At 53.7% G+C, this 19,369-nt stretch overlaps 1 protein-coding gene and 1 long non-coding RNA gene across 16 annotated transcripts in view; one reads left to right on the forward strand and one right to left on the reverse strand.

Moving 5' to 3' along the window:
- Window positions 1-2,915: 2,915 nt before the first annotated feature.
- The window catches only part of FNBP1 (formin binding protein 1), a 112,444-nt gene continuing 95,990 nt past the window's right edge, over window positions 2,916-19,369 (reverse strand). For 7 of the 15 annotated variants that reach the window (XM_090274883.1, XM_090274888.1, XM_090274889.1 and 4 more), the window contains 5 exons: window positions 16,332-16,441; window positions 11,984-12,116; window positions 10,627-10,739; window positions 10,214-10,353; window positions 6,835-8,779 (listed from right to left, as the gene is read on the reverse strand). In XM_090274883.1, coding sequence (XP_090131009.1) covers window positions 8,601-8,779; window positions 10,214-10,353; window positions 10,627-10,739; window positions 11,984-12,116; window positions 16,332-16,441 — 675 coding nt within the window. In that variant the 3' untranslated portion in view covers window positions 6,835-8,600. Of the gene's footprint in view, window positions 5,078-6,834; window positions 8,780-10,213; window positions 10,354-10,626; window positions 10,740-11,983; window positions 12,117-16,331; window positions 16,442-19,369 lie in introns of those variants that run through there. The other 8 variants (XM_090274884.1, XM_090274890.1, XM_090274887.1 and 5 more) reach the window with 2 other exon arrangements.
- On the forward strand, window positions 8,553-9,570 carry LOC150013827 (uncharacterized). Its single transcript, XR_016510592.1, has 3 exons — window positions 8,553-8,874; window positions 9,152-9,234; window positions 9,421-9,570. It is a non-coding gene; the product is annotated as an uncharacterized LOC150013827 (long non-coding RNA).

Raw genomic sequence — 19,369 nt, forward strand, 5'->3', positions numbered from 1 at the left:
GCTCCCAGCTAAGGGGAGGCCATTTAAGTAAATGCTACCACTCACTATCCCACCTGGACAGAGACAGAAGTGTTTAAATCAGGGCTGAGCCCTGGCTGGGGTGGTTCAGTGGATTGAGCACCAACTTGTGAACCAAAGAGTCGCCGGTTCGACTCCCAGTCAGGGCACAGGCCTGGGTTGCGGGCCAGGTCCCTGGTTGGAGGCGTGCAAGAGGCAACCCATACACTGGTGTTTCTCTCCCTCCCTTCCCTCTCTCTAAAAATAATAAATAAATAAAATCTTAAAATAAGAAATACATACATAAATCAATCAGGGCTGAATGGGTGAAACGGGAGAAAAAGCCCCTGACGCACAGGTGGCTGCTGAGTGCCGGTCTCTGCACTTAAATCCCGGGCCTCAGAGGGCGTTGGCGACACGGCTCACCGCGTCCCCTCTCAGCAGTGGCCAGAGAGGAGAGGCTTCCAGAGGCGAGGCGGCGACTGGTCTCCCCCACGGCCCGGGACGCCCGGGGCGCAGGTCCCCACAGAGCTGGGCCTGGGGTCTCTGCCTCCCACCTCCCCCTGCGTCTCTGCAGCAGCAATTCAAAGCTTCCAGGCCGTCCCTGGATGTCCCAATTCCCAAGATCCCTTTGCTTTAATGAGAAATGGGAGGACAGGCTTGACCCCCTGGCCTCTGCCCACTTCCACTTCCTTCCTAGTCACCCCGGTGGGGACGCGATTCTCCCCGGCACTGACTCATCTTCCACGAGGGGGCGCCACGGCCCCTGTGTGCACCGCAGCCAGGCCGGGGAGCGCTCGCAGGCGGAGGCGAGGGAGCCACGCCAGGGCCGCAGCTTCCCACGCCCGGCTCCCGGGCCAGACGGACAGGTCTGCTGGGTGGCGAGCCGCCCGCGTCAGGAGTTCCCGTGCCTTTCACAGGCAGCCTTCCGGAGCGCACCCGAAAACGAAGCATCCCCCGTGCGTTGCTGCCAGTCACTAGAGGCTCAGGTGTGCGGCCTGGCGAGATGCCAACGCCCCAGATGCTTGGAACAAGTAGGTGTGTACAGGTGGGGCAGCATTTCAGCAATTCGGGCCAGAGAGCTCAGCGTGGGGTCGTATTAGAGAAACGTGGATGCCCAAAGCCTGACTTCTCACGGCCGCGTGTTCTCACCCGCCACCCAGAAGCTGCGCCCAGCGTGAGGGCATGTGCCCCCAAGCAGCACAGCCCGCTCGCTGGTGAGGCAGGCTCTGAGTGACACAGGGGACACCTTTCCTCTCTGACGCAGAGACCGACTGTTCCCAAAGCACCACAAAGCCCAGAAAGAACGTGCTGGAAACATTCTCCCTAGATTAGCCTTTTGGGACAAGCTAGACGAGTTCCCCAGGATGATGATAACCAAGTCACCTGGTCCCCTTTCCCGTCTCTTACTGGGACCCACGACCTCTGGGCTCCCTAAGTCCATCCTCCTGGTGGGCACAGTAGCAGCAGCCTCCTGGGAGGAGCTGGTGAAGCTCCAGCTTTAAGGACGGGACACATCTCTGTGGGGAGGGCAGGCCTCACCTCCCGCCCCCAGCAAGCAAGGCCGCACTTGGCATTAGCAGGATAACCCGGCTCACACTCGGGGGCTCAAAGACCCTCAGACAACAAAGAGGCGCAGACACAAAGCAGCTGCACTTCCCCCAAGGCCTGGGGTGAGAATATCAAGGCTGGATACGGAAAGAGCCCCCCACTGCGCACACGCAGGTGTCATGAGGCCCCCACGCCTCAGGTGCGCACTGGCTGCAGCTTCACGGGAACCAATGATCTTCAGCCAAGCCACCTGGGGGGCGGGCTTGAGCGCTGCAGCCCAGATGCCAATGAAACAGTCCCCCACCCCCCACAGTAGGGTCCCTGAAAATCAGGACTAGCTGTCCATTGAATTTGCACGTAAAGAAAAATTCCCTGATCCTCAGAAGCCTCCCCCAAATCCCTGGGCTGAATCCGCCCAAATCTGCCACCCCACCATCTCTGACAGCTCTTCCCCTGTGGGTGGGGGTGGGAGAGCTGGCTAGGTCCCAAGCCCCTCCCCATGAAGACGGGGCAGACGTGACTTGTCCTGGGTTTACCCAGCTAATCAGGTGCAGACAGGAGCCCAGCCCTGTGACCAGAGTCCCCTCTCCCTGCAACAGTACACACCCGTGATACCGTGCCAGAAGTCATACTTTTATTGAACATTTAGAGGATTAACATATAGTTACAAGGCCCACAGAAGCCTTCCAATGGAACCCTTTATTTGGCTTAATTCTATCTCCAGAGACAAATGGGCAGGTCCAGAACATTGACGATGGTGGTGACGGCGACCACAGCGAAGCGCCTCCAGTTTAGAATTAGTGCCACACACACAAACCAAGGCCAGGTTAGGACAGAACCTCAGGGCACTTTTTAAAGAAGTGTTTGACGGCAGGAGCACAGGAGGCAGAGCCACGAACAAGCCCGAAACAAAAATTTCTGGAAGAAGTACTTGGCACAACATACAGTGTGTCTTGTCCAGTAAACTTCCTTCTGTAATTGCAGGTGTTACCAAGAGGCCTTCATGCTCCCATCGCGTAAGACAAGTGACGGGCTTGTCACACGAGAGTCACAGCCTAGAAGCTCCAAAATAAAACCCCCTCCCGGCGACCCCTGCCTTCTCATGGCTTCCTGCCCTGCAGAGGAAACGTGGGGTGCATGACAAGCCCCTCTTTTCATTTTAAGTCCTTTTCGGGGCAGGTTCTTTAAAACTTCGTCGTTCTTACAGTCCAACAATATTCTAGCGTTGGCGGGGAAATGACAGGCGGGGGGTTCGAGGGGGACCCATAGGCACACGGGCATTCCACGTTTCTACCCCATGCGAACTGCTCCCGGCAACAGGTGACATCACCAGAGTCCCAGAGTAACGGCCCTGAACTTCAAATCATTTACGTGAATAAGCCCAGCTGGTACAGCGCCGCCCTGCCACATGGCCATCTAGATCGGCCGAGAAGCGAACCCCAGGGTTAACATGGAAAAGCACTCATCGTCCATTCTGCTTTGGATGCAGGTGGCGCAGAAGGAAGCGATGACGCAGGGACACAAGGGGACACAGGCAGATAACTGGGTTCAACAGCCATTCAAAGAACCAGCTGCTGCAGCTGATACCTTTGCCCCATGTCGCAAGGAATGACTGTACCCCGACCCCTTGTGAGATGCAACACACGTGCATTGCTGAGGCTCTGAGGTCAGGTTTTAAAACCGGTCACATCCCCGTGGAGGGAAGAGCGGCCGGCGGGACCTGGCCAATCAGATCTTGGACAGGCTTAGTCACCCGGCCGGCGGAGGAGCCCTCGGCCTGCCTGCCCGAGAGGCCATGCACCTGTCGGTTCACGGGGCCACAGGTGAGGCCCTGACTCTTCTCACCTGTGGCAGCCTGGCTTCCGTGTCACCTGTCACACCCGTCCTCTCCCGGGACGGGCTTTTGCTACAGTGGGCTGCCCGCTGTTGGGAGCGGAAGCTGCTTTGACAGCAGCCCCGAGACCCCTCAGCTGCCAGGCTCTGGACAGGTGATCTGGGCCCCACTTCCGGGGAAGAGGGTGTGACAGAGGCCCGGGCCGGTGGCTCGCTCACTCGCCCCACACCCGAAGCCACTTCCTCTTCACCCACAGAGCCCAGGCATTCACTTGCTCCTGGTTCCAGCCACTGAAGGCAAGGCAGACTGAGAGGCTCCCCAGGGTGGGGTGCAGTCAGCCCCAGGGTGCTGGGAGGGGCCATCTTCCTACCACAGAACAGAGGCCCAACCCTCAGGGCCTGTTGCTGCTGCCCCTGCCCCTCCGGCTCCTGGAAGACCCTTGTCTTAGCTTCATCAACACCAAGGAGAACTGAGGGTGCCCGAGGCAACTGCCTGGCTACCAAAAGCCAAACAAAAGGAGGAAGAGGCCTGGTTTCATCCTCAGCCAGATGGAAGCTGCCCTGCTCTAAGGCATGAGTGGGGACAGGCTACATGACCTCACGTTTTCCTCCAAGACCCATAAGAGGAAGGAAACGCAGCTCCAAAAGCAAGCTCAGTTCATCCCGCGTGCCCGGAGAGCACGTGATAAATGCAGAAGCAGGAGCCACAGGGTCACTAGAGGGGCCACAGAAGCACAGGGTCTTTGGTGATGGATGTGCTAAAGTCCTAAGATGCAAGTTCTGGACTTCATGAAGGAGGGGAGCTTTCACTTTGCAACGAGCTAACATACAGCTGAGACGCCTGTCACCAAGCGCCACAGCTGCATTCTCCTGGGGAGACGGTCCTCAACCCTCCAAGAGGTGGGCACAGGCCGCAGCAGGGCAGGCCCATGAGCTGGAATATGCCTTCCAGTGGGGACCTTTCTGGGCCACTGAAGGCAGTGCCCCAGACAAAAAGTGTGTGCATATGTGTGCGCATGCGTGTATGTGCATACGTGTGTGTATGTATGCCCCAGTGCCCACCAGTGACACTCTCAGGCTGCGACACGTTGCGAGGGCCAATGTCCAATATGAGGTGAGGACCTGCCATCAGAAAAGGCCCAGTGAATGCTCCTTGGACTTGGGAAAAGACGAGTCTTTTCTGGAGTCAACGACGCGGGACCACATCAGTGACCTTCAGGCGCTCAGTCCACCTGGGGAGCTCCTGACCCAGATTGTTAGTCTCCGCAGGAGACCAGTGGCAAAGTTTTCACAAAAGGCACAGTGTGAACCGTGGACAGGCCAGGACAGGCCAGGAGGACTGAGGGCCAAGGCAGGAGCTGGGGGGGTGGGGAGCTGTGTCTAGCTGTCTTCCATGGTCCTACGCGGAGTGAGAACCGGGACGGGGGACAGACCTGCCCCCCGGGGAGGTGGCCAGACTCCGGCCCTGGAGGGAGGAACTGGGCCACATGGAACATGCTGTAAAGAGAAAAGAAAGAAAGAAAAGGCAAGCAGCCGCGTGGTGTGGGGCTGTCACTTCAGGCCGGGATGGCCAGGGCCACACCCCAGCCCAGCCAGAGAGCAATCCATCCCAGCGCCAGCCTGTGGGGACAAGCAGACCGAAGGGTTTCTCCCGGGAGGGCTCCGAGGCTCTGGGTCCTGAACCTCCTTTAGGAATCTACAACACAAAAAGAAAGAGAAACACTGTTAGAGAGGGAGGCCCAAGGTCAGGGGCAGGCCTTCTGCTGCTCTTGGCAGCGGGCACCGCCCTGGGGGAGAAAGGGGGGCGGGGAGGGGTAGAACTTTAGCACCATCGGTTACCACAAGGCACCACAGATGAGGAACTTTCACGGTTTACTCTCCAAACTTTCCTTCAGAGAGGCCCACCTAGGAGACAGCGGCCCCCACCCACCCAACTCACGTTTCTAACTCGGGTTTTGAGACCAAGAAGGGTGACTAGCTTCCCAGAAAGAAGCGAGGCGCCGGAAGGCTGGGTGCCCCTCGGACTGCGGTGCTCTGGGGGCTGCAGCACCCAGTGCATGATCTTTGCAAGGGAAAGTCCGTCCCTCGATGTTTACTGCCGTAAACAGTGAAAGTTCTCCATCTTGAGGGGGGACAGGAGCAACCAGAGAGATAGACTCTTGAAGCCCTTAGGTGCACACACAGGGCAGAAGCGGAAGGTGTCGTCAGGTCAAGAGGGAAAGGGCAGAATTTTTTAAAGCATTTGGCTAGAAAATTCCCCATTACTGAAGATGAAGGAGTTAACTATGTATAATCCACACAGTCATTTTCTCAGAAAGGTGAAAAATCACTTAACAACACTGAGAAAAAATACGTTTATTAGAGGCAGAGACGAGGGTACAACTAAGAGGTGCCAGACAGATTCTTTTCTTGGAGGGTAAGAATAGAGAGAAACAATCACGTTGGCCGTATTCACACAAAACTTACTCAGAACCCAAGTGTCTACAATAAACTCAAGTGTGGAGCAGCCGGCAGGGCCCTAGCGACCCGGGGAACTGTCCTTCCGGCTTCCCCAGCGGTAAACACAAACAAAAAGGTCATTAGGCGGCAGAGTCACCAATAAAACAAACAGATAAAAGAGTAAAACGTTAAAACAACAAATTCAAGTAATCCTTTTAGTTTTTAAATGGCAGTATATACAAATATATTGGGGGAGGGCTTGCGGACACAGTTAACAGAAAGCAGTTTCAAAAACAAAGCAAAACCGGAAAAGAAGATCGTCACAATCCAACTGAATATTGGGAGTTACTCTAGTCTCAATATTTTGGCAATTTTTAAAGAGTCACATCACAGACGCCATACAAGCATGAGCACACAGGCAAGGCTGAAAATAGAACGAGCCGCCCCCTAACTGATGGGGTGACGGGGGGGGAGGTGCGTGGGGGCTGAGCAGATCTGTGAACCCGGGAGGGAAAAGGCTTCTATGCACACATTGTAACCCGGAGGGTATCTCTGAAATGAAAGGAGAACAGTTTCTAACTCGAGCTGAGACTTTGTTGCTTTTATTTGAACAGATAAGGAGGGAAGAAAACAAAGTATACTCTGGGAGGTGAGGGAAATTCCTGATGCTCCGGCAATGGCTGCAGGGAACTGAAACTATACAATATCACCATGTAGTCAATATCCACTCGGGGGCTATAGGTACTGAGGGATAGCGTCATAATCAATCATTCACGCACCCCGCCGCCCGGGGACACCGGCTGAGCTATGTTTTCTCAATGAATTTTGCACCAAAGGAAAAACAAGAAACAGAAAACACTTCAGGGAACGCCGTGCGTTTCAAAGGCTAATGTGGTCTTGCCCCGTTTTGAGACTTTTTCAGTGTTTAGTTTGCTTTCTCCCATAGCTCATCGCCTGGAAATGAGCTCACCACTGGCCACAAAGGTTAGATCTTGATACCGTGGGTGACCCTCTGCTGCTCATGAAATCACACCCCCGCGGGCGCAGGGTCCGCTGACTTTCTGGCCTCCCCACTTAAAAAGGGGGGCTGAAATGATTCCCCGGAGAGGCCTGGGCTCAGGTTGAGTGGCTTTATTGATATTGTGTCAGCAAAAGCCTAATAATTCCAAAGAAATGAGAATTACAAATTTTAAAAAGTCTATTTAAAAAATCAGGCTGACCGACCAGTTTCCTGCTTTTGATATGGTATGCGTTGTGCCGGACGGAACCGCTGGGTAAAAGCTGGGTGAAGGGGACCCGGATCTCTCTGCTCTATCTCCGCAGTTCCTGAGAGTCTATAATTATTTAAAATTGGGCTATCGCGAACTAACGGTTGCTAAATTCCATCTGGGTGGCCCTTGTGAGAGATGGCCGCGAACTTTCTGCTGGAATCCTCAACAAGCACCCACACCGCCCGCCAGGTCCCGGTCCGTGGATTCGCTGCCGTTGCCTCAAAAATCAGCTCCACGTTAGACTTGAACTTGTGAACGGAGCCCAGAGTGCGAGGTAAGGAGCTCATTTCCCACTTACGAGTAGGAAGGACCTCAGCAATTTTCAAAGCCAAATAAAAAGAGAATCTCAATCTGACACCTTCCTCCTGACCCACTGGTAGCTGTTCTGCGTGACCTCAGGGTAGATTCCCGAAAAGGGCACAAACACTGGGCTTGGTAGCCGTCAGCACCTGTGACAGTTTCACTACCTGTCCTGCCAACTCCAGAATGCAAATCCCCATGTGACCCAGTTTCCTTTAAAGATGGTGAAACATTGTGTTTTATTCTGGCTACAGTCAGTTAATCGTATGAAACCAGCTAGCAATTCTAAAACCAGTTTCTCTCCGTCAATTCACACTTGGAGGCTTAAAGATGCAGTGACTTACTTTGTAATCCCAGCTTTGCAAAGTGACATGCTGTGAGAGGGCCAGCTGAGTGCAGCCCCACTTGCCACAAAACCTCCAACGGCACCGGGCAGAGCTAAGCGGGCCATTTTCACAGAAGGTGTCTGAACAGCACTGGCAAATGGGATCAACTCTGTCACCCGTCGGCGGGGAGACCAGTGGAAAAACCAGCTGGGGGGTTGGCCACTTCTCCAGATTTCAACGGGTTGTTTGGGATCAGATAGTCATAATGGGACCATCTTGTGCTAACAACGACCTTAACCCGGTTTAGGTAAAAAGACACATTTTTGGTACCAATAAAAGAATCTTATTCGCTTCTTTACTCGAGAAGGGGGAGCTTTTATTGAAGGACTTCCTCCAAAGTGAATGATTGTAAAATGCAACAAACTAGCATATAGTTCATTCAATGAACTAAGTTACAGAATGTAACGTTCTAAGGCCGTTCAATGCGTGGCAGACACTAGATATAAATAAGAGCAGTGAAGTCTTCTGCACCCCTGGGACGTGTGTGGACTTGGAAACTCGGAAATATTGATCAGAAGCTAGGAGGCAACTTTGTTGTTATCTACAGATGCTGCCAGAGGAGAGACGTTTATCAGATTGCAAACGACACAGTTGTAAGTTGGCAGCTGGCAGCTCTCCACATAGAATTTCATCAACAAGTGAAACTTGATAATAGTCAAAACTAGGCGGGGACACTCGGTGGGAGAGCCCCACCGTCCCCCGGAGAGCGGTCACTGGCCTGCCCTCGGTCCAGTCTCTCGAAGAACTGCCTGCAACAGTCACAGGTGTGGGGAGAAACAACTCCAATCGTTTTTTAAAAGTTTTTTTTTTTTTTTAAGTTGTATTAAATATAAGTCTTAGCACCTTTGGCATTTTTGTCCAAATAGACTTCGACGTATGAAGTGGGGACATAGCCCTCTTCCTCTTCGCTTCTCCGGATGCGGGTCCAGCCGTCCCCTTTGTCCTCCTCGATGACATACAGCGTCTCTCCTTCCACTACCGAGATGGTTCCTTCATTCTGACCTGAAACAGCAAGATCAGGATATATTAGGTTTCTGGGCAGATCCAGGTTGGCAGCGAACGGAGAGCTTTGCAGTGAAACAGGCGGAGAAAAAGAGGTGGGTTCTCAGATGCACTGGCCCTCCCACACGAGGTGACGGCTTCTGGCCCTCGCCAGCCACCTCCTGAGAACGCAGGCATTCTCCCCAGGGGAGACCTTCGGTCCTCTCCGCTCCTCTTCCCCAAGGTACTCCCGTGGCGTTAATCACACCTGTCCTACCGCCCTCTCTCCATCCTGGTTCTTTTCTGCGCCCTCCTCTCCTATCTCAGGGGACATCCCCCCTGTCCCGGGAGGCGCTGTCTTTGACCTCCTGCCCTCTTTGCTCCCACCTGCAGTCAGCCAGGAGTCTGAGCAGGGGGTGAAGGGCAGCACCTCGGTGTCCGTCCCTCACTTGAGGCCCCCGAGGCCATTTGCTAAGGTAATTTCACCCGAGGAGCCACCAGGGCCCAGCAGTGTTCTGGAAGGCCACTTGTTGGGGGAGCTGCTGACAGGGGCAGGGGGGGGGGCACTGGGGTCGGCGGGTGGGTGGGGGAGGAGACAGCTTAGACATGACATAAAACTGCGAGCACCTAACCCGCTCCTTCTCCTTCTTGTGTTGGCACAGAGAGAATTCACTCATCCCAGGGCCTCCCAGGTCTGTCTGCGCGCCGGCCGCTTCCCTCCTGGTGCCAGGGGGCTTACGGAACACTCAGCTCACCTTCCTCCCCATCACCCCCGTTCCCTCCCTGCTCCTGCTCACGGCACAAGGCGCGGCCCGAGGCACAGCTAGCTCGGAGTGACTCCAGACGTTGCTCAGGTCCTTCCGTGTTTGCCAAATAAAATCCAAATGTGTCTCTCACCCGCGCCCCCCCCACCTACTTCCTAGTCTCAGGTCCCGCTGTCACCGCCTAGGACACCCGAGCCCCCCACCACACCTGTGTGTGGCCGCCGAGCTCTCTAAGCCCCTTACGGACGTGCCGCTGCCCTGCCGTGACCCCCCACCACCTGTGCACCCCCCCCCCCCCCAGTGGACACCGAAGATGCCTGGCCTGGACGCACGCCCGCTTTGTCTGGCGGGGAAACGCGGCCCCTGCCCCCCGCCTGCGCCCCACCCCAGCCAGTCTGTCCAAGGCAGGCGTCCTGCAGGTACTGAGTGCACGGGCGAGCCGTGGTCTCACGCCCGCCGCTGCGGCGAGCTCGTTGGGGGTGTTAGATTGTAGGGCCAGGAGGCACAATATACAGCCATCAACTATAATAATAATAATAATAATAATAATAATAATAATAAACGCTACCAGCAGAGCAAAAGAGGCATGGGAGAAAGATCTGGAAGGCTCTCAAGGAGAGCCCGGTCGCAGAAAGCGCAGGCGGCCCGGACGGCGTACGGACAGAGGGCGGCCGGGCCCCGCGGCATTTACCGTCGAACGTGTAGAGGGCTCTGCACGTCCCGATGGCCGGCAGCGGCTCCTCCTCGTCGAACTCGTCGTCGAAGTCCAAGGCCAGCACCTTCACCTCGCTCTCCTGACTCTGCTCCTCCGTGTAACTGCCATCCGGGCTGCTCAAGAAAGCAAAGCGCGCAGCAACTATAGCACCTGACCGCGCGGGGGCGCCACTGCGGCCGCGTGAGAGCCGAGCGCGGGGGGGGGGGGGGGGGCGGGGGGGAGGGCGGGGGAGGGGTCCTGGGGGAGGGCGGGGAGGGCGGGGGGGGGCGGGGGGGCGGGGCGGGGCGTGTTCAGTCCTCCCGTTTCCCGCGTGGAGCCAGGGGCCCAGGAACCAGAGCGAAAGCAACGCGGCTCGCTCGCCGGGGAGCAGGGCTGCGCCCATACTGTACCTCTCCCGGGCCTGGGCGCAGTTGTTGAGGGTCGGGGCGGCCGGGGGCTGGGGGTCGTACAGTCCGCTCTGCCTGCGCGCCGGGAGCCTGCCTTCCACCTCCGCCAGCCAGGCCTGCAAGCAGAAGCCACAGCCCCGGGCCTGAGCTCCGCGGCCCCCAGCGGGGGCTGCTCTTGGCCATGGACACGGACACGAGAAGGCGCTCAGGGCGCAGGCAGGCAGGTCTCGGCGTTCTGCACGCGACTGTACCCGTGGGCTCGAAGGCGACTGACCGCTTCCCTCCCCGCCCCCCCAAGCTGGAGAAGCAGAGGCGGGTGTATCAGGCACCCACCCGCAAGGGGCAGGAGAAACACCTGACCGTGCTGACCTCTTGGCCTTCACACTGCTGGGTGATAAGTCACTTCTGGTTCTTTCTAGTGTTCCCAAAATTCTGTGGCCATGAGGTCACCCCGGGGAACATGAAGGCACGGCCATACTTGAGCAGTGACTCAAAGCGAAAGCCGCACTTCCCCTTTTTATTTCTTTTTTTAAGGAGTGTAATTTTTTTTTTTAATAGTGAAGAAACTTGTCCTTAGGAAATCAAAGCAGCTAAAATTTCCTTCAGTAACATTTGCACTAGGTACACTATTTAGCTTGAGCAGTTGCACTGTTCAAAAGGCAAAATATTACCAAGGATCACAAAAGCACATTTCTAGGTTCTAAAAACTCAGTCGTTATTGATAGATTCTAGGCACAATAAAAAAGCTCTGTTTGACCCCTCATTGGTACAAACAACCTATTCTGATTGGAACAACCATTTCTTAATTCATTTTTCCACGCTCTATAGTTTTTAATGGGGGGGGGGTGCGGGGAGAAACCTTTTGTCCACAGCTTCTGAGTGTTCCTCTCTCTTAAAACCTTGATTAAGGCGTCTGCAGTGTTTTCTGCTCATTTGTGTTGCCCGCCGGTGTCCGCACCTGCAACCCTTCGGTAACGGGCCCACTGAAGGAACACCACCCCATCTCAACTTAACTGTCCTTCGATTCTCTGAGATGAAGGACAACACATTCCTGGTCACCTGTGGTGCGCGTGAGATGTCGCCGGACAAACTTAAATGAAACACTTAATCAAAAAACAACCCTGAAGCCTCAATGCAACTGTTGATAGTCCGAAGGGACACCATTAGCATGGGACATGCTGAACAGTGGGATACTTGGGGGTGACAGTGCGTTCTTCCTCCTCCCAGAGCGTGGGACACCCCGACCTTTCCAGGAGTGTCACCCCGAGGAAAGGGGGGGCCGGCGTTCTGTAACCACGTCCCCCTTCACCACTCCTGGCCCTGCTGCTGTTTGCCCCCCCCAAGGACAGCTTTCCCGTACCTCAAATTTCTGGGCCTCTAGCCGCAACTTTTCTATGTTTTGGCTGACTTCTGTTAGTTTATGGTCCAGACTGGCGGGGTCTCCCATCTGAGGGTTCTTCAGGTAAACATCTTTCATTTTTGTGATAGCATCTCTGGAAAAAAAAAAAAAAAAGAACAGAACAAGCTGATGTGGGAAGCTTACTGCCACCGGCCACTTAGAGTTTCCTGTTGCCTCGGAAAGTATGTGAGTGGGAGGACCGGTCTGAGTGCAGACTGGAAGGGAATCCTGGCGTCAGCGCCTCTTCTAGAACTTCTCTTTAGGAACTCTGCTCCCAAGGTCTCTCTGATCCGGAGACTGATATTAAAGCTCTGATTGCCTTTGTGGAATGGGGTCTCCTCATCACCCTCGGGGAGTAAGAAACATGAGTCCGTCCTGCCCCACCCTTTGCCCCAAACAATAAAAACAGACAAAGTGCAAACATCTCCATGTGCACATTCCTCACACAAACCAAGGCGACAGCTGGCACCGTGGGCCTCGTGGGCTGCAACACGTTACTTCCCGAGGAAGCGTGGTTAATGGCTTTGGTGGTTTTACAACATTACACACCGCTTCAGCTGTTAAGAAGTGGACCCCGCAGTTGGTATCCATGGTGGGCAGGCAACAGAGCGCCAAAGCCACATATGCAAGACCCCGCGCTCCTCCTGAACACGAGTCCAGGGGCCCACCCCCCGGGCTGAGTGAGGGAGCCCTAGGGAAGCAGGGCAGGCTTGCTCGGGGGTTCTCTCCCGCACCAAAGAGCTCTACGAACTTGAACTCTGGCTCCTGGGGGCTTTCAGCAGGGCGTGATTTGCTAGAAGTCTAGAGCAAATGATTCTGCCAACTTGAACATGTCAAGTTAAAGAACATCTAAGCCAAAGGTACAACACGAGACCACACACCAAACCATGTTTTGAGTGATGGGAAATAGTTTAACTGAAAACACAGAACTGACAGGAAGAGAATTTCCACGGGTCCTCACCACCTCTCTCCCCACTTCCTCGCATCTCAGCCCGTACATCCTGCCGGCCCCGGGGGCCTCGAAGAACGGCTGGCTTCCCCCATAGCCGCCTTCCCACTAGAGCCCTCAACCCACCTGCAGTCCCAGCTCCCTTACTTGGCTCTATTTCCTTTCTTAAAATAGCACGCGGCATGTCCAGCATTACATAATTTATCCCTGTGCTTATTGTTTATTGTCTGTGTGTTCCTGCACGAATGGGAGCCCTCGGAGGAAGCTGGGTGGACTCCAGCTCTGTTAATGCGACCGAGTCCTGCGGGCAGGACCACGCCTGGCCCACGGCAGATGCTCCATGCACACCCGCCAGGGGAGTCCGTGTTCCTACCACTGCCACTCCGTCCACTCTCACAACACCCACCGCTCTTGACTTCCTGGCTCACACCTCTGGCCGCTGGCTTGCACCGCTGGCAGCAGCCCTAATTCGTCCGCAAAGCTTCTCGGAAGAGTGCTCGCTGGGTTTTAGGGCTCTTTGTCTCTCGTGTGTATTGAAAGCTCCAAGAGCCCCTGCACCAGCACCTCAGAAACTGATGGGGAGGATATGTGTTAGGGCTCAGTGCGGATTCACATAGTTCTCAGTGTCTAGCAGGAATCCTTCTTTAGTCTGTAGGTGTAGAGCTACCTTTCTTAATTTCCGAATTCTCTTGGCTGGTCTCCAGCTTCAGAGAACAGACCTTGAACGGTATCTCTCCTTGGCTGCTGGTTGAGACGTGCGTTATAAAACCAGGATATGCCCAGTGTTTGGAAGTGTTCTGTGTGTGCCTGAAAATACTGTGTATCACGCAGTAATTGCGTATGTGTGGATGAGGTCAATTTTATGAATTATGTTATTCAGATATCTGTCCTGACGCTGGTCATCTGTTCTTTCAATTGCATGCAAAGTCTCCCACTCCGATGACGTAGTTCTATTTCTTGGACTTAATGTGCAAAGCGGAAAAGCATAACGTCTTTGTGTTCCGAGGTTATGCTATCACGGTCCCACGGATTTAAAATTTTATACCTTCTCGGTGAGCCGGACCATTTGTTATTTGCATCACTTATTGTTACGAAGCTGATGTTCTTGAGTCGAACAGTTTGGGGACCCTGGAAGCTAGGCTTGCCGCACCGGTTTTCTGTTGGTGGCATTTGCGTGGTATGTATTTTCCATGCTTTAACCTTGACCCTTTTGATATGATATGAGTTAGGTGCGTCTTTTGTAGATGGCCTACAGGTGGATATTGGGTATTTGTCCTACCTGAAAACCTCTTTACATTGGAATCATAACATCTCTCTGCACTCAACACACTGACTCGTGTTATGTAACAGACGCCTACGGGCCGGGCACCGTTTCCAGCACTCACACACGCTGGTGCGTCTGTTCCTCGCAACACGCACGTTAACTCCCTTTCAAAGGTGAGGAAACTGAGGACCAGGAGGTAAAGGCGCTTCTCCGGAGTCTGCAGGGGAGCTCGGGGAGTTGGGTTTGAAGCCAGGGGTCCCCGAAGCACTCAGCATTGTCCGTCCGCCACCCACTGGGCGCTTTGGATCTGTCCCGCCTACTCTATGTATTTCCTCTGTCCTTCCTTGCCTTTTTGGATTGACTACTTAAAACAAAGGTTTTCCACATGATGTCCCCTCTGCTCCAAGTCACTCATTCTGCCCAGAAGTGAGCTGCATGAGGACAGAGGGTCTGTATGTTCTGTCCAAGGCTTTCTCCTCAGTGCCTGGAAGACTCCCTGGGCACAGCAGAGGCTCACGGACAGTCACCGAGTGAACGGTTGAATGACGTCTGCCTTCTCACCAGCAAGGGTTACTACCGGGTAAAAAGGTGACTAGGTTCCATGGCCACCGCCCAAGTGACAGGGACATTCTTCTCCATGGAGTTGAACAATGAGAGTCTGTCAACACTCTGGAAAATGTCATCGCAGATACCTGAGCCCTAACTTCTCCTGTACAAAATATAACTGGTCACTTAGTGAGCAGCAAGAGGTTTCATTGTTTGTATATTTATAAGCCCTTCTGTATTTGGTCCTACATGTAATAAAAAGTACAAAGTTTCCGCTTCATAAAGTATATTCTAACACAAAACTAGAACAAAGTTAATTATATGTGTTCTGTTGTCCTTAGACACTGTAACAATGTTTGTAAAACAATAAAAGGACCCACTTTTCCGGAGCTGCTCTAACAGAGGAGAGAAAAAGAACGGAAAGCCGCTTCCCCGGCATGTACTGAACGGGGGCGGCCTTCACCGTTGCGTGTCTGCGCGCCGCAGAACCAAGTTTTACCCCAGCTTCAGCACAGCTCAGTTCCTGCGGGATCAGCCCGAGACCACACAATCTCAAGTTACCTTTGAGGAACTCTCAAGTTCAAATCTCAAAGAGATGAATGAATCGCCCAGCTCACTCTGGGTAAAGGAAGGTGAGACAGTTAACAAGGGGTTTTCAGTCAGGAAAATTCGCAACTATCCCCGAAGTGATGCGAAGGAGCGGCAGGTTCTAACGGGAGGGAGGGAAGCGCAAATGAAGAGACAGCACATCTTTCCTTCTTTTTTTTCCCCTCCCTGTGCACCAGTTCACCATCCCTAGGATCAAACTCTCAAAACAGCTCAGAAAACGGGGAGCCCTTCAGTGGGAGCCCGGAGAAGCCCCTCCTTGGAGCAAGGGCCCATGGACACCCCTAAGGGCTGAGGGGTGGGGTCCAGTAGACACGCTGTGATTGGTTCTCTAGACACGATCAATACACTTGATACAAAGGTGAGCTGGTGGGAGAGACGGTGGGGAGGCTCATCGTTACTTACCATCAGATGGAGACGAGCACCTCTGGGATGTGCGGGCAGGGGAGCGGGTGGGAGACAGTCTGCTTTCCTCTTTCTCATTTGTACAAAAACACTTACCGACACTCTCACGATAAAAGAGATTACCACCCCCCCCCCCCAAACTCAGAATAAAGCCTACTCATCAAAAATTCTCCCAGGCTGTAATAACGTGACCCAGCAGATCACCTGTGGTACAACACGCAGCTAAAATAAGCACGTCTATTAAAATCTAGTTTAGGACTTCCCGTCTTTCTAAATTGAACTTAAATTTCTTTATTTCTTTTTTATTCTTTCTTTTTTTCTTTTATTGATTCCAGAGAGGGAGAGGGAGGGAGAAAGGGAAGGAGAGAAACATCTATCGGCTGCCTCGCACGTACCCCAGCCAGGGACCGAACCCACCACCCAGGCATGTGTCCTGACCGGGAATCGAACCTGCGACCCTTCGGTTTGCGGGATGCCACCCCACCAACCGGGCCACACCGGCCAGGGCTGAACTTGAATTTCTTAATGATCCACTCTACCTTTGATCCACCTCCTTCTGAATGTCTTTATTTAATTCATCGACTTTCTGTTGGAGCTTTTTCCTTCTCTGCTCCGGTGGGAGGTTGCTGAAGTCCTCTGGCGTGGCACCCTGCAGATGCAAACAGAAATGAGGCCGAACAAGACTCGCAGGAAGGCGGGGAGGCCGTGAGGAGGCCCAGGCCCGGGGCAGCCGGCTGCAGGCCCTTTCCCCTGACACCAGCCCAGAGGCAGAATCAGTGCATGCAAACCAGCCCCAGGAGCACTCGGTTCCCAGGAGGCTGCCGGCAGAGCGACGCCACAGGGAGACGCCACAGGGACGAGAGAGGAAGAAACACTCCCAACCCGGGAGGACCCAGGCACAGCTTTGGAGACAGAGTCCTCACTTGCCCGTCGGTGTCTGTGGCAACACTGCCGTTTTAAGGAAGCTTTCAGTTTAGGTTTGCTTCATACGAAACAGGGGTGAGTGCCCCCATCAGCTGTTCCCCCCGGGCAGGCTCTGCTTTGCACCCCCCCCCCCCGTGGCCCCCTTGCCCCCCGGGCTGAGTATTCCTTCCCATCTCTTCGCACAGGGGAGGCCAAGGTTTCCATCCCCATGAAGTGACAGATAGAACATCTAGTTCCTCAGAGGATGTGGGTGAAAAGGACGTCTGAAAAATAGGTGCCCCGCACCCACGCACTCTTCAGTCCGCTGCGGCTGAAGGTCTGGCCCCTTCTTTCTGGCATTTTTAGGGGAATCTCGGAAAATTCACCGAGGATGCCCTCCCGCCGTGCACGAAATCCTGCTCAGCTGCTCCCAGTCCATCAGAAGCATCTTTTGAGATCTTGACTCCCTTTCAAAAACAATGAGTATCTCTCCTCTGTGCATGTGGTTTGGGCAGAACGTCCCAGGAGTGAGCTTCCAGGCTTACGTGTGTTCTCTTGTTAGAAGCTAAGCGGTGGACGGGATCTTTCACCTGAATAAGGCAGTTTTCATAAAGAAAGGGGAATTTATTTGCTAAACGGGGATAAGCCGGGGCATTTAGACAAGAGCTTTTACTTTGGAGCCAATTAAACAAAGGCCAGGCTGGCGTGGGGAGTGGGTGGGAAGGAAGGGACCCGGATAATGTCATTCCCCGATCAAGCTGAGGCTGCCAAGCCGCTTACCCTGGGGCTTGTGACTCCAGTTATAGGGGTGCTTATGATAAAATGCCAGGGGTTATGCTGGAAGTGTGTGATTCAGCAAATAGTTTAGCACCAGGGCTCACAAAGGCCTTTCAGCTAATGCTCTCAGAGACACAGAGAGAGAGAGAGAATCTGTGTGTGTCTGTGTGTGTGTGTGTGTGTGTGAGAGAGAGAGACAGAGAGAGACAGAGACAGAGATAAGAAATAGGATGGGAGTAACACCAGAAGGGAAATGATGGTCCCCTAATGCCAAACCAAGGGAATTAAATTCGCCTCTAAAATGAAAATGAAGCAAACTAGTCTTCGATATAAAAATAAACCTTTCCCATATACTATGATGTTATGATACTCGAAACCTGGATTCTGTGCTTTTCAATGTGCCACTCTGACTGCTGAGCCCTGAACGCACTGCCGTTCGGCCCGCGCTGACCCGGCTTAGAACAACGCAGCGCGCTGTCGGGAGCCGAGGCCCTGCCCTGCCCTACTCGGGGCCAGAGCGCCCCAAAACACAGCGTGAGGCCCACGGCCCAGACGCCAGGGTCTGCAGCAGGTGCTCAGTGTTAGTTTACGGGTATCCACTGAGCCTCACTGAGGGCCGAGTCCCAAAGGACTTTCTACAGTGACACAAGTGTCCCCTCTCCGCAGTGTCCCACACAGCGACTGCACACGCCTACTGAGCACTTGGAAAGGGGCTCATGCAGCCGTGGAAGTGAATTGTACATTTTTATGGCATGTCCATCAGCTCAGGTTGAAATGGCCCCTGTGGCGGGCAGCTCCCGCACCATATGACGCGGACCTAGACGTATCGGGCATGAGACCTGCATTGGTGGATAAACAGCTGCGGTGAATGGTGTGCGTAAGATGCTCCTCCTGCACGTGTGAGTCACCCCCGGCAGCAATGACAGTGCAGCCCTGATTATTCACAGAACTAAAATAACCCAATAAAAGACCAACGATCTCTTTCCAACGGACCAGGAGTCGACCTCACGGGTCCGTCAGGTCCCTCTCTGCAGACCGTCTGTGTTTCTGTGTTATTTAAAGACGGATCTCAGTAACCATGTCTCACACAAACTCTGCGCTGCCCGTGGAGATTCAGGTCAACAGCTTCTTCTAGAGCCAAAGAAACTGAGGGTTTCCGGAAATACCTGACAGGTCATTTTGTCCAAGTAGCTTTTGAAAGCTTGAATTCCTTTAAACAATACCCTGACCTCGGATTCATTTTGCCATGAAAGAATTTATATTTATAGCTTTGAGTCACAACAGATGTTCTGAAATCCCTGGAGCACCCTGGGGCCCAGAGAATGAGGTAGCCTTGGTCTTGGAAGAAGGGATCACACACATGCATATTTGAAATGGCTGTTTTATAGCATCTGGAATCAAACACTTGCTCCCCAGGAGCCGCCCCCCAAACAGCACAAGAACAAGCTGATGTCTGAGATTTCCTGCTTTTGCACCCAAGCCACGTTTCTGTGACACTTCCCTCCTCTATTAGCTTCAGAGTCATGGTCTAAAAGCAACAATTCAGTGCCAGGCTAGTAAAACAACTTATATCTCAGATCAGAAAGCTTGCCCAGTATCACCACCTCCTGCTGGGAACACCCCAGCAAAAGAGCAGATAAAGGGCATGAAGGATCCCCTGGCATCTGGGAGAGTCCCAGTTCATTGATCCAGTTTCCCCCCAATTCACACTGCGGAGGAACGTGGTTCATTTAAGCTTCTAGATCTCTCCTTCTTGACCCTCATCAAGGACTCGCCTCGAGATTTTTATCTCCATCTAAGAAATGTTCAGTTTAATAAAATATTCATTTTCTTTAGGGTTGGGTCCGTTGCCAAATACGGAGTCAGGTTGAAAAAACATTCTGTATAGACGTGGATG

Source organism: Furipterus horrens, unplaced genomic scaffold (genome assembly GCF_987537825.1).
Source record: "Furipterus horrens unplaced genomic scaffold, mFurHor1.1.pri manual_scaffold_4, whole genome shotgun sequence".
Classification (NCBI taxonomy): Eukaryota; Metazoa; Chordata; class Mammalia; order Chiroptera; family Furipteridae; genus Furipterus; species Furipterus horrens.